General features: G+C 40.5%; 1 protein-coding gene across 1 annotated transcript in view; it reads right to left on the reverse strand.

Moving 5' to 3' along the window:
* The window catches only part of oclnb (occludin b), a 47,180-nt gene that overhangs the window by 24,579 nt on the left and 7,622 nt on the right, over positions 1 to 14,979 (reverse strand). The window contains exons 3-4 of the mRNA XM_037680633.1: positions 13,607 to 14,306; positions 4,524 to 4,688 (exon numbers count right to left, since the gene is read on the reverse strand). Of these exons, the coding sequence (XP_037536561.1) occupies positions 4,524 to 4,688; positions 13,607 to 14,306 (865 nt within the window). The remainder of the gene's footprint in view (positions 1 to 4,523; positions 4,689 to 13,606; positions 14,307 to 14,979) is intronic.

The raw sequence follows: 14,979 nt of genomic DNA on the forward strand, positions 1-14,979 counted from the left end.
ATATATACATACATATACATATACACACACATATATATATATACATACATATACATATACACACACACATATATATATATACATACATATACATATACACACACACATATATATATATATATACATACATATACATATACACACACACATATATATATATATATACCTACATATACATATACACACACACATATATATATACATACATATACATATACACAACATGTTATGTTTTCACTTATGCATTTTATTGAAGTACGTTTATTGTAGGTCACGATAGTTTCGACCGTTCTCTCGTTGTTGTCGTGCTTTACAAGTTTAGCTCATGTGAAAACATGGTGGGGAATTCCTATGCAGGTAACGCACTGAGGTAAAGTGAGCCTCCACTCGGCTCCAGCAGCTCTCACTGTGCACGTTTACAACAACAGTGTGTTGCGTTTCAAAATAAAAGCTGAAAATAAAAGTTCTTAATACTTGAAAAATAAATATTTTAAAGCTGTGTATAACTGAAAAATATGAAAAACAAATAAATAAAAGTTGTTATTAGCTGAAAAATAAATAAATAAAAGCTGTTAATTATATTTATGTCTTTCTGCCATGTCAGGAACCACTCTCACTTCAGGTTGACTCTAGAAGACCCCAAGATGTTGCTCAAAAACTTTGACCAACATCTGATGTTGACTTTCAAAATTAACGAAGAAGCCTGAAGTATTTCAGGCTGAGCACAGAAAGCCTTATGTAATTTCTGTCTGCTTCAGCTGTGGAGAAGAATTTAAAGATTGTGGTGCAGGTTTTTGGGGCAGTGGCAAAAGAGGAGAGCTGAGGGCCTTCTACAGTGAAGCCATTACTCCTGGGTACTGCACCCACTTTTGTGCCATGGATGCAGGGTTAGTAGTCTAGCTCTTGTACTGTGATGCCCACACATTACAATAAGTAACAACTAGCAACACCCTAACTGTACTATGGTTTGTGTTTCCAACAGATGCTACGATGACTTCTAAAAATGGATGTCCCAATAAACACAATAAAAAAATTCAATGATACATCAAATGTTGTCTGAGTATGTTTTAAGGTAATAACAAATGTGAAATCTGGAAAACAAAGAGAATTCCTGAATCTGTCTTGTGTGCTTTGATGTGTACATAAGTTTATTGGAGGTCCTGAAACAACTTTTCTGAGAACACAAAGATTTTTATTTCATCTTTGGCCAAGATGTCAGTTTGAAATGAGGCTGCTTACTGCAAAACCAAGAGTTTTTTTAAGACAGTCTTCATTTGTATTGTTTTGTCCACTATAAGCTAAATTTAATTTCTAAAATATGGATAAATCTGATCTCATCATGCAGCATAAGCAACTGGGTATAGGTGTGAGGGCCAAAAGTCTGGTTATGTACTGACTCCTAAATGTGCTTGTTTTCTACTTTTATATGTTTTTTTAATTTTATTTTTGCTGCTCCTTTCTGTAATGTGGGCAAATCTGAAACATTGTCACATGAACAAATGAGATAAAACTGGCTCTTTAAGTAAGTTACATCAGCTCTTTTTTTAAACTGAAGTTTTTTAAGAAACAGCGTTAAATCTACTGTCAGACACAAGAAGATTCTCTTGTGTTCTTGGTTGTAGCTGCACCTGACACAGGTTGGCTTGAGTGTGGTCTGGGTAAAATGAAATATGAAGCATCTGAAGCGAAACCTGCTCCTATTTGTCAAAAAGTCTGGTCTCAATTAAAGATCACGAGCCCTGTAATGACATAATGGCCCAAAACAAAAGCTAAAAACAAAATTTGCTCTTTAGAAGTTCTTCTCTGAGATGTGATCTATGAAAGGAGATGAAACATGGAGTAGGGTTGACCTTTAAAATGTGAGAAAGCTGAGGAAGTTAACCAGTAAACAGAAATACCTGCTCCAGTTGCAGAAATCTGACAGAAACTGACAATCACTCATCTGCAGTGACTGCAGGTTGAACAAGAAAATGTGAAGTTAAAGGAAACATCCTTAGTCCCAAGGCCAGTTTAAGTATCATTAATATTTTTCTTTATGAATCGATTGTAACCTTTTTCACATTTTTCAACAACCAAAATGGAATTTGTTTTTTAATGTTATGGCTAGGTATTAAAAAAAACTAACATTTGGCTCTCCCCACTACACAGTTATGTTGCTCTTATTTTGAAATTTAACCGGAAGTTCTGTGTTAAGAGGCGGAAAAAGAAGTTATGGAGATGCCGCTAATGTCGAATCGAGACGCCACCAATGTTGAACCTGAGACGCCGCTAATGTCGAACCGGTTAACACCATAGACATAATATGCCTGTGGTTAACACAATCTGCCAATAACACCTTGTTTTTAGACATAATGTGTCTGTGGTTACGGCATTTTTATCGTTCAGCCTTTTTTTCTATCGTCCAATCAGATGTGGCCGACCAGACACGCCCATTTTTCTATCGTCCAATCAGATGCGGCCGGCCAGACACGCCCATTTTCCTATAGTCCAATCAGATATGACCGCCCAGATACGCCTTCTGAATTTGGCTGCAGAGATACCTACTTGACACACACACGTATATATACACACACATATATACACACACACACACACACACACACACACACACACACACACACACACATATATATATACTGCTCGGTCATACCAGAAATATCTGGTGTCAACCTCTACAACATCATAGACAGCATGTGTTCTTACCCTGACTCAGGTCGTTACATAAAACAACGCTGACACTGTTGCTTAACTTTGTATAAAGTTGTCTTTTTATGTCCACACCGTCTAAATTTACTGAAAACGTATTTAGAGCACAAAAAAGTTCAATCATGTCATCTGGATAGTTTGTGCTCTCTCACAGTTCAACTTTTTTTGTGATGTATCTACCTGGATGATGGGGCTTACAAATTTTTTTATTTTAATTTTATTAATTTTTTTTTTTTTTTTTTTAGATGTTAAAAATGTGCAAAAATAACTGAAAACGTGAAGATTTGACTTCAGCTTCTTTTTTATCAAGATGTAATAAGAACTTCCTTCAGGTGTCTGTCTTCCTGAGGCTCCATCTCACAGGTAATATGATAAACATCCTGAGTGGACGACCCGGTCAGCAGGACCGACCAGTTCTTCGACTCCGTCCAGTCTGTTGCAGGAACTCTGAACGTCCGAGAGTCGGAGCCCAAGATTCAAAACAATCTGCTGGTTTCATTCCACAGATCATTCTTATGGAATGTTATAATGTGAACGTTCTGTCCATTGACCTGAAACCAGTTTTGTTGTTGGATTTGCATTAAATAAACTGAAATAAATAAATAAATAAACAGGACTGAAGGTTCAATCTTAACATGAAGCTCAGCTCAAGGTTCAGATCTTCATTTGACTCATTTCCAGTCTGTCATAATTCATGAAAATTAATGTAGATTGTGTTTGTAAACATCCCCACCCCCCACAACCACACCCCCCCCCCCACACACACACACACACAGACTTCATCCTGAAACTGAGGCTAAACAGACCACACCCAGAAACTCCACCTGAAATCATCCAGCTCTGACAGGTGTGTGTATGTGAACACAAACATAAGCTAGTGTTTCTAATATTTGTAGGACACTGTATAGATTTCAAATCACACAGTCTCCCTAAATATAACCCATAATTCACCAGACTAGCAGTCAGCTTCAGTCACCATGTCACCATACAGACTACTGTCCTGACAGGGCAGATGACTCCATCAGATATTAAATCCTAAAAGCCAACGAGTGACTGATCAGCTGAGGCCTGAGCTCAGAGCTCAACTTAGCCCTGACAAACAAACATGACCTTTTCTGCAGACTCTCTGCTCCTGGACTCAGCTCATGGCTGATAAGATACAAACTATCGGTAACCCTTAGACAGAGAAACATTTCATCTTTCATCCAAAAGACTTCATCAGTCTGAGGCCTGCCACCAAGAATCGTCTTATAAACAGCACCTCATTGAGGTGTTTCAAGCCAGCCCTCCATGGAATTCCCAGAAACTGAATTTATACGTGCAAAAAGGACCATCTGTCCAAAACAATCAATCATCATGCATAATGATCAAAATGTTTTAGGCCTGATGGCCAATGACGAAATGTTTCTCCCAAAAAGAAACTGTCCAGATGACATGATTTAATCTTTTATTGTGATTTATGTACCTGGATGACTGAGTTTACAAACCTTTTTTTTTTATATTAGAACATCACTTCAGAAATGATCATAATGACCATATTGTTGAACATTTGTACAAGTTACCAAATACCTGATGTCAACTCACCTCCTACATTATTCACACACACACGCTCAAGTTACACCAAACTCCGTCCATTTCAGTTGCACACATCCATCAAAAGAACATCTTGATTTTACAACACATTTTAATTTGATTTAAATGAAAAAAGACTTAAACCTAAATGTTCCTCATTGAGCAGAAGGGATTTGATATTGGAACTCTTCTCACTGTTTATCATTTTAAAGACAAACTAACAATAACTTGTAACTCCGACTCACCCACTCTCCAACACTGTTCTTATGACCAGAATTAACGACCTTTACTTCCTCCCAGAGGATTCGTTCCGGGCCCCAGCGCATGATCTGTCCACGAGTTTTGACAGCAAACACCAGCAGGATGATGAGGGCAATAAACACCAGGAAGCCCAGGACAATGGCTATGACCTGCAGAAACAACACAGATCAGGTCAAACAGCATGGCATTAATAGGCACAGAACATTTCTGAACTATCTGGAGCTGACACCAAACACAGGCTAATGACTACTGGGTCTGAGGGAACAAGTAAAACTCTCATCAAAATCAGGGGTGATTCTAGACTTTGGCCTTTAGGGGTGCTCAGTCCCCAGTGCTGACAATGGCTCTTGGCTTGAACAATGCTGTTGCCATTGATGTCAGAGAATTTGTAATGTGGGGGCAGGGGGTGGGAGGGAGATACAAGTGGAGGAATAGCTTCTATTTTTCAGTCAGGATTATTGAGTAATGTTAAACAAATTATTTGATATGATTCTTTTGAATCACTGTCCCTCAGTCTTTCTCATCCAAAATGGAAATCAGAAAAGCAACTTTTACTAGTTGTTATATATCGTCCACCAGGCGCTTACGCTCAGTTTTGTCTGAATTCTCAGAATTCTTAACTGACTTACTATTAAATACTGATAAAGTCATCAAAATGGGTGATTTCAATATTCATGTAGATGTTGAAAGTGATAGCTAAAGCATAGCCTTTAATAATTTAATACAGTATCCTGATGCATGCTCAATAATCCAGGTAGAAAAATCCAAAATAGTTCAATATGGTCCTCTGGACATTCAAAAAAAACAAAAAACAAAACAAAGCAAAAAAATCTAGAAATGTTTCGTCTCTCATCCAAGAGACTTCCTCAGTCTGAGGCGCTGTTTTCAGCTCAGTCTCTTAAATAGCACCTTCTCAGAGTGGATCAACCAGTTTGCTGCTGACAACCAAAACCAGCTGATCACATGCTCAAGAAGGACCATCAACCTAACAATGGGTCATTAGCACACTGATGGCTGTTTACTATTCACAGATCACTCACTAGTATCACTCAGCCCTCTGTGAACAGTAAACAGCCATCAGTGTGCTAATGATCCATTGTTAGGCTGATGGTCCTTCTTGACCATGTGATCAGCTGGTTTTGGTTGTCAGCAGCAAACTGGTTGATCCACTCTGAGAAGGTGCTATTTAAGAGACTGAGCTGAAAACAGCGCCTCAGACTGAGGAAGTCTCTTGGATGAGAGACGAAACGTTTCTAGATTTTTTTGCTTTTTTTTTTTTTTTTTGAATGTCCAGAGGACCAGATTGAACTTTTTTGGAATTTAATACAGTCATTTGGTTTGACCCAAAACATCCGCACATCTACTCATTCTTATCATCACACTCTTGATCTGGTTCTGACTTATAGCATAAAGATTAATGATTTAGTAATAGTTCCTCAAAATTCTTTTCTGTCTGACCATTTTTAAATAACCTTTGAGTTTACATTAAATGACTACACAGTCACTGAGTAAATTTCATCTTAGCAGGTGTTCCAGCTACAAGTACTTGGGTGTGCACCTGAATAACAACCTCAGCTGGGGCAACAACACAACCAGGATGATTAAGAAAGCTCATCAGTGACTACTTCCTCAGGCGGCTGAGGCGAGCTGGTCTGGAAGCTCAGTCCTCACCTCCTTTTACAGGTGTGCAGTGGAGTGCATCCTGTGCTCCAGAATCAACGTGTGGAATGGAGGCTGCACGGCTGCATAAAGAAAAGCTTTGCAGAGAGTGAAGGCTGCACAGAAGATGTTGGAGTCAGCCTCTCCACCATCACACCTCTAGATGCAGGAAGAGAGCCATCTGCATCATGAAGGACCCCACTCACCCAGCACACACTTTATGCCCCGCTCCCCTCAGGAAGGAGGTTGAGGAGCATTAAGTGTAGAACCACTAGACTGAGGAACAGCTTCTACCCTGAGGCTGTTAGACTCATGAATCTCTAACCAGAATAATCACTGTGAAAAAAATCACATCAAGTAGCTGCTGATCCGTTTCATGTTGCTGTGTTCATTCGTGCTCATCTGCTCACACAAACTCATGTTTGTGCTGCTGTTCGGCGTATTGTGTTTATTGTTTTTATGCTATTAGTGCTTAGCGTATTTCTAGCTGATGTTTTGCTGCATTTGCTGCAATCTGGTGTATTTTACAAACCGGATTCCAAAAAAGTTGGGACACTAAACAAATTGTGAATAAATACTGAATGCAATGATGTGGAGGTGCCAACATCTAATATTTTATTCAGAATAGAACACAAATCACAGATCAAAAGTTTAAACTGAGAGAATGTATCATTTTAAGGGAAAAATCTGTTGTTTCCAAATTTCATGGCGTCAACAAATCCCAAAAAAGTTGGGACAAGTCCATTTTTACCTCTGTGTGGCATACCCCCTTCTTCTTACAACATTCAACAGACGTCTGGGGACAGAGGAGACCAGTTTCTCAAGTTTAGAGAGATTCTCTGAATCTTTTGATGATGTTATGCACGGTTGATGATGATAACTTAAAAGTTTTTGCTATTTTACGCTGGGTAACACCATTCTGGTATTGCTGCACTATCTTTCTGTGCAACAATGGTGGAATTGGTGATCCTCTTACCTTCTTGGCTTCTGAGAGACACTGACACTCTGAGAAGCTCTTTTTATACCCAGTCATGTTGTCAATTGACCTAATTAGTGTTAATTGGTCTTCCAGCTGTTCGTTATATGCTCAATTTCCTTTTTCCAGCCACTTATTGCTACTTGTCCCAACTTTTTTGGGATTTGTTGACACTGTGAAATTTTGAATCAACATATTTTTCCTTTAAAATGTTACATTTACTCAGATTAAACTTTTGATCTGTCATCTATGTTATATTACGAATAAAATATTGACATTTGCCATATTAAAAAGATAGCAGGGAAATCCACCAGAGATCACCTCCAGCTAAGAAGTCTGTGATTGAATTCTGAACTTTTCCAGGGACAGGTGGGAGCAGGTCCAAGAGGCTGTGAGTAAAGAGGCCAAAATACAGCCAGACTTAGCAAAGCTCTACCTCTCTATTCCTGCTACTGTTGTTGGTGAGCTGTTTTCTCCACCGCTGGAGATAATGTCACTGCAACTAGATCTATGCTTTTGGCAGAAAATGTAGAAAAGTTGGTCTTTTTGACCAAAAACTTTAAATTTGACTAGTTAGATTGTAAAGAGTCTGTTGCTGTTGATTGTTCTGGTTCTGACTGTTATTGTATTTAAGATTTTCATTATTGTAGTATAGTTTATTTATTGTAAAGAGTGCCATTTATTTAAAATATCATCCAAATGGGTCACTTTTATTTATTTTTATACAAACGTATTGTTTACTTGGCATATTTTCAAAATAAATGATTTGTAAGTCTTTATTTTGTCTTTTTTTTGTACCAAAAATTACCTGAACAGAGCCCTCCTTGAAATTGAACCGAACCGAAATGTGATTTTAGCGTACCGTTACACCCCTAGTTAACACCATCAGAGGATCAGACTGCTTTGAATTTAACTCCCTCGCAATACTCTCATCTTGAGCAAGCAGGAAGGCAACAGTGGAAAGGAAAAACTCCCTCATGAGGAAGAAACCTTTGGCAGAACCAGACAGGACAAGCTGCCATCTGCTTCAGCCAGCTCTGTTTGAGAGGAACAGGAAGGAGGAACAGATACACAATGGCAGGTCAAGAATCACATTTAGCTAGAAATAGTATCAAATGAAAACTAGTCAACTTTAACAATTTGTTTAAGGAAATTAGGACAATTTGTCCTCTAGTAGTCTAAGCGTATGGTAGCATAACAAGCCAACCCTAACTATAGGATTTATCAAAAAGGAAAGTCTTAAGTCTAGTCTTAAAACTGGACAATGCATCAGCCTTACAGACAGGATCTGGAAGTTGGTTCCACAAGAGAGGAGCCTGATAAATTAAAGATCTTCCTCCCATTCTGCTTTTGGAAACTCTAGGAGCTGCAAGATGGCCACAAGATGGCCAAGATGGCCACGCTCAGCCGAGCCGCACCTTCACAGGCTCCCGGTGAACTTCATCTTTTTTTGGTTCCTGTTGTTTTTGTTTAAACTTTTTTTTGCATCTACAAAGCACATCCATGATACGGGTATGACCGCAACACACTTGTGGAGTTTTCTGTGTCGCTGCCTTGCCATCATGCCATCGTGGTTCAGTCCTTCCAGCCTCAGGCTCAGGCCTGTCATGGCAGCTGTGTCCATGATTCTCCATCTGCCTGCATGGACCGAACTCTACAGACCCGTTCGGTTCCGCGGGGAAACCTGAGTGTTCTCCGTCTCCCGACCCCAGTTCTTGAGGGCAGCCTGGGAGGGCAGCTGCTGCAGTTATTGATACCATTGGGCTGCTGATGGGACCTGCTAACTAGACCTACTAACGCTGCTAACAAGATCCTTCGTCTGCCTGTATGGACTGAACGCTGCGGACCCGCTTGGTTCCGCGAGAGAACCTTGGATGTTCTCTGCTGGAGCTGGTTCTGAAGGGCAGTCTGGGAGGTAGCTGTTGCAGTCCTTATCATTATGCTGCTGAAGGGACCTGCTAACAAGACCTGCTAACGCTGCTTACAAGACCACGCTGCTAACCAAACCACACCGCCTACAGTACCATGGTGCCAATGGTAACATGTTGAGAAACCTCACTGCTAACTGATCCTCACTGCTAACAGTATCATGCTGCAAACTGGACCATGTTACGAAGATAACTTCACTGCCATCAGAACCACTCTGCCAATAAGACCATGCTGCTGTAGATTTATTTATTTTTCATTTTTGGCATCTTGTTTCTGTATTTTTGTTGCATGCTTTGAATAAATCCTACTTTATATTAGTTTAGTTTAAGTTAGAGCTTGCATTAAGTGTGTAAATTATAGCCAAACCGAACCTATGAGAATTGTGCTGCTGTTCGGTGTATTGTTTTGCACTATTAGTGACTAGCATATATCTTAGATCTTTATGCATACCGTTTGGCATTTGTTTAGCGTATATCTTAATTTATATCTTAGATCCTTATTTACTGTTTCTTTTTACACTTAATATTTTGGCTATTTTTGCATGTAAATGGGACCCTGTGTACACAATTTCGTTTTGTCTTATGTACCACATGTGATATGAATGACAATAAAGAACCTTGAATCCTTGAAGTAAACCTGCAGACTGAGAGAAAAGTGCTCTGTTAAGAAAATATGGAACAATAGGATCTGTAAAATAAGATGGAGCTAGGTTGTTGAGAACTTTTTAAGTCAGAAGTAAGATTTGAATGCAATTCTGACTTTGACAGAGAGCCAATGGAGAGAAGCTAAAACTGGAGAGATATGATCTCTCCTACTAACTCCAGTTAAGATTCTGGAAGCAGCCTTTTGTACTAACTTAATTATTTTTAAAGAAGTATTTGGACACCCAGATAATAAACCATTGCAATAGTCCATTTCTAACCCCCTAAACCTCTATTCCTCCTTCCAGTCCCTCTGGTCAGCTGATCAGATGTGTTGGTCTTCTGAGATTTTTTCGTATAATTTTATATTGTTATTTTTGTGTGGCTAGAAAGAGAAATAGAGTAGGGGTGGACCTGAAGGAGGAGTTGGCAATGCAGTAGCGATGAAAAGAGTGTCAGATAGGTTGATGTGTCTGAAGGTAGAAGTAAAAGGTCTGATGCTAAAAGTTGTCTGTGGTTATGCTCCACAGTTTGAATGTGAAGTTGGATGGAGGAGAAAGATACATTTTGGAAAGATCTGGATGAAGTGATGACAGTATTCCAAGGGAGAAGAGTGGAGCAGACCTGAATGGACATGTTGGTGAAGGAAACGGAGGGGATAAGGAAGTGATAGGTAGGTTTGGTGTCAAGGAAAGAAACCAGGAAGGACAGATGGTGGTGGATTTTGCCAAGAGAATGGAAATGGCTGTAGTCAACACCTATTTCCAAAATAGGGAGGAACATAAGAGTGACATATAAGAGTGGAGGCAGGAGTACACAGATTGACTACATTCTGTGCAGAAGAGGAAACCTGAGGGAGATTGGGGGTTGTAAGCTTGTGGTAGGGGAGAGCACGGCCAAACAGCATTGAATGGTTGTGTGTAGAATCACTGTTGTTGTGAAGAAAAAAAAGAGTAAAATCAGAGAAAAGGACCAAATGGTGGAAGCTGAAGAAGGAAGAACGTGTTGAGAAATTCACAGATGAGCTGTTAAAGGCAATGGGTGGTAAGAAAGAGCTTCCAAACGACTGGACTACTACAACAACAGTAATTTGAAAGACAGGCAGGAAGGTACTTGGTGTGTCATCTGGACAGAGAATGGATGATAAGGAAACCTGGTGGTGGAATTGTGAAGTGCAGGAAGCTATTCAAAGAAAGAGGATAGCCAAGAAAAATTATGACAGTGAGAGGACTGAAAAGAGGAGACAGGAATATAAGACGATGCAATGTAGAACAAAGAGGGAGGTGGAAAAAGCAAAGCAGAGGGCATATGATGAGTTGTATGGGAGGCTGGACACTAAAGAGGGCAAGAAGGACTTGTATCGATTGGCAAGATCAGTCTGAAAATCAGTCTGGAAAGGATGTGCAACAGGTTAGGCTTGTTAAAGATGGGAATGGGAATGTTTTAACAAGTGAGGAGAGTGTGACGAGACGCTGGAAGGTATCCTTTGAGGAGCTAATGACTGAAGAGAATAAAAGAGAAAGAAAAGTAAAGGTCATAGAAACTGTGGATCAGGAAGTGGGAAAGATTAGTGAGGGTGAAGTTTGGAAAACTCTAACGAATGAAGAAAGGGAAGGCAGTAGGACCTGTTGACATACCAGCGGTTTCATGCTAAGAAAGAGCACCACAGAAGCCATCTTTGCTTTGAAGATGCTGATGGAGAAGTACAGAGAGAGTCAGAAAGAACCCCATTGTGTCTTGTGGATTTAGAAAAAGCATATGACAGGGTGTCGAAAGAAGAGGTGTGATATTGCATGAGGAAATTTGGAATGGCAGAAAAGTCTGTTAGACTAGTACAGGACATGTATGAGGACAGCATAACGGTGGTGAGGTGTGCTGTAGGAGTGACAGATGGCTTCAAGGTGGAGGTGGGATTGCATCAAGGATCGGCTCTGAGCCCATTCTTGTTTGCTCTGGTGATGGACCAACTAACAGATGAGGGCAGGCAGGAATCCCCATTGACTATGATGTTTGCTGATTATATTGTGATCTGTGGTGAGAACAGGGAAAAAGGTGGAAGCGAACTTGAAGGGGTGGAGTTATACACTTGAGAGAAGAGGAATGAAAGTCAGCCGTAGTAAGACAGAGTACATGTGTGCAAATGAGAGAGAGGCTGGTGGAACACTGAGGCTACAAGGAGCAGAAGTCACAAAAGTGCAGGACTTCCAAGTACTTGGGGTCCACTGTCCAGGAAAATGGGAAGTCAAGTCAAGTCAGCTTTATTTATAAAGCACATTTAAAACAGAACCCGTTATCAAAGTGCTTAACAACAAAAACAACAACAACAACAATCAATGGGAGTAAAATTAAAGAGAAAAAATAGAATACAGTAATAATAATAACTGAAGAAATAATAAAAAGCATTTAAAACATAGGGTCACAGATTAAAAAAAAACACTAGATCAATTTACACTGTGTGAAATGCCTGCGAGAACAGATGTCTTTTTAGCAGAGATTTGAAGTGAGGAAGGGAGGTAGCCTGCCTGATGTTGGTGGGTAGGTTGTTCCAGAGTTTGGGGCCCATGACTGAAAAAAGCCCCATCTCCTCTGAGCTTCAGTCTTGTTTTTGGAACAGCCAAAAGCAGCTGATCGGATGATCTCAGGGCCAGAGAGGAAACGTAAGGTTCCAGTAGCTCAGAGAGGTAAAGGGGTGCGAGGCCATTTAGGCATTTGAAGGTCAGCAGAAGAATTTTAAAAACTATCCTCGTAGGAACAGGGAGCCAGTGAAGGGAGGACAGAACTGGTGTAATATGTTCAGACCTACGAGTTCCGGTTAAAAGCCGAGCAGCAGCATTCTGGACGAGCTGAAGACGTGATAAGGAGGCCTGGCTGAACCCAGCATACAGTGCGTTGCAATAGTCCAATCGGGTCGTGACAAAGGCGTGGACTAGTTTCTCAAGGTTGGGTCTGGACAACACTGGCTTGAGCTTAGCTACCTGTCTTAGTTGGAAGAAGCTTTTCTGCAGAACAGAGTTAATTTGTTTGTCAAACTTGAAGTCAGAGTCTAAAACCATCCCGAGATTTTTATCAGACTGCTTAAGATATGGCTGAAGAGTGTCCAGGTTGACAGGATCAAGGAAGTCTAGTAAAGAGGTGAAAAAGAGAGTCCAAGCAGGGTTGAGCGGATGGAGAAAAGTTGCAGGAGTGATTTGTGACAAAAGGGGTCCGTAAAGGTCAAAGGAAAAGGTTACAAGACAGTGGTGAGACTAGCTATGTTATATGGTCTGGACACAGTGGCAAAAAGACAGGAGAAAGAACTGGAAGTTACAAAAATGAAGATTTTGAGGTTCTGCTTAGGAGTGACAGGGATGGATAAGATTAGGAATGAGATAATCAGAGGCACATCACAGGTTGAGCTATGGGAGATCAAGTTAGAGCAGCCAGACAGAGATGGTTTTGACATGTCCAGAGGTGGGACACTGGGTATTTTGGCAGAAGGATGTTAGAAATGCAGCTGCCAGGAAAAAGACAAATAGGAAGGCCAAAGAGAAGATATATGGATGCAGTTAGAGAGGACATGGAGGTAGTCGGAGTGAGGACAGAGGATGCAGAGGACAGAGTGAGATGGAGAAGGATGACTCGCTGTGGAAACCCCTGAAGAGGGAAAAGCGGAAAGAATAATTTTTGCACTGCCATTTTTGCTGTGAAGCCCTTGTTTGTAAAATTCTATACAAACAAACTGACCTTGACAATAAGAACATAAAACACATTTATTCATACAACCCACAGTTCTTTAACTCATTTACTGTTTGTGTGAGTTTTTTGGTAACAGTGTTTATTAACCACATCTTCTGAGAGAAACAAAACAAGTGTATAATCCTACCTCTTGGGGCTCAACCACACAGTAATGGTAGAGGTACTGGTTGATGAAGAGACCCTGGGCCTGGGGCTGGTTCTGGTACTGCGCACACAGCTGAATCATTTGGTTGTACATCAGGGATGATGACGTTTGTGCCATTGGATTCACCGCCACAAGATACACAATGCTGGAGATGATCATAAGGAAAGCCAAGATGGCGCAAATAATGATGGTAGCCAGATAGAACTTGGGTGAACGGGCAGCAGTCTGTCTTGAAACCACCAAGACGAAGATGACAAGCACAGCAATAAAAGTGAGTGCAGCTATGGCAATGATGAAGCCTTTTCCACTAACTTGATCAATTTGTGTTCCCCCATAATTACTATACTGTCCATAGGCACCGCCAAGGTTGCTGCCATAACTGCCACCGTAGGAGGTGCCATAATTGGTTCCATAAGAGCCAGCATACGCGCCACCATAGGAGCCGCTGTTTGGACTGTATGATCCCATACCTGGAATTACGCCTCCCAACGTGCTCGCATCATAGTCCCAGGCCAGAGTTGAGGCCACGCAGGCAAACACAGCCACGCACATGATGATGATTATTATACTCATTATCTTCATCACACCTGGTGGTGAGGTCCAACGATAAAAGTGAAGCATCCTGTCCCCTTGATAGTAGGAAAAGACTGGGTTGGACATGACCTCACTGTGCCGATGTTTGCTGCAACAAGAGAAAGAAGACCAGTTTAAGCTCTGCCAACATCTAACCACAAACAAACTAGTAGGACCGCTCCAAACTGACATCCATCCATCCATAATCTTTATCCGCTTCTTCCTTTTTGGGTCACGGGGTCACTGGTGCACATAACCAGCAGTCACTGTGTGAGATGCGGGGGACACCCTGGACAGGTCTCTAATCCATCACAGGGACACAGAGACAAATAACAATCCACTCTCTCACATCTCACCCAGGGACAATTTAGAGTTACCAATCAGCCCAACGTATGTTTTTGGATTGTGGAAAAAAAACAGAGTACCCAGAGAAATCCCACGCAGCATAGACAATATACAGGTAGAACATACAATCTCCACCCAGATAGGTCCAGGGCCGAAATTTGAACGGGCAACATTCTCATTAAGAGGCAACAGCTCTACCAACTGCGCCACCGTGCCACCCATATAAACATTTAACTATTCCTATATACACATTTAACCATTCCTATACATACGATTAATCAATCCTATATACACATTGAACCATTCCTATATACAGACTCTTTCCAAAAAATTAGAATAACATGGAAAGTTATTTAACTTCCATAACACACAACACACACATATATATATATATATATATATATATATATATATATATATATATATATATATATATA

The sequence above is a fragment of the Nematolebias whitei genome, chromosome 8 (assembly GCF_014905685.2).
Source record: "Nematolebias whitei isolate Nwh7 chromosome 8, NemWhi1, whole genome shotgun sequence".
Taxonomy (NCBI): Eukaryota; Metazoa; Chordata; class Actinopteri; order Cyprinodontiformes; family Rivulidae; genus Nematolebias; species Nematolebias whitei.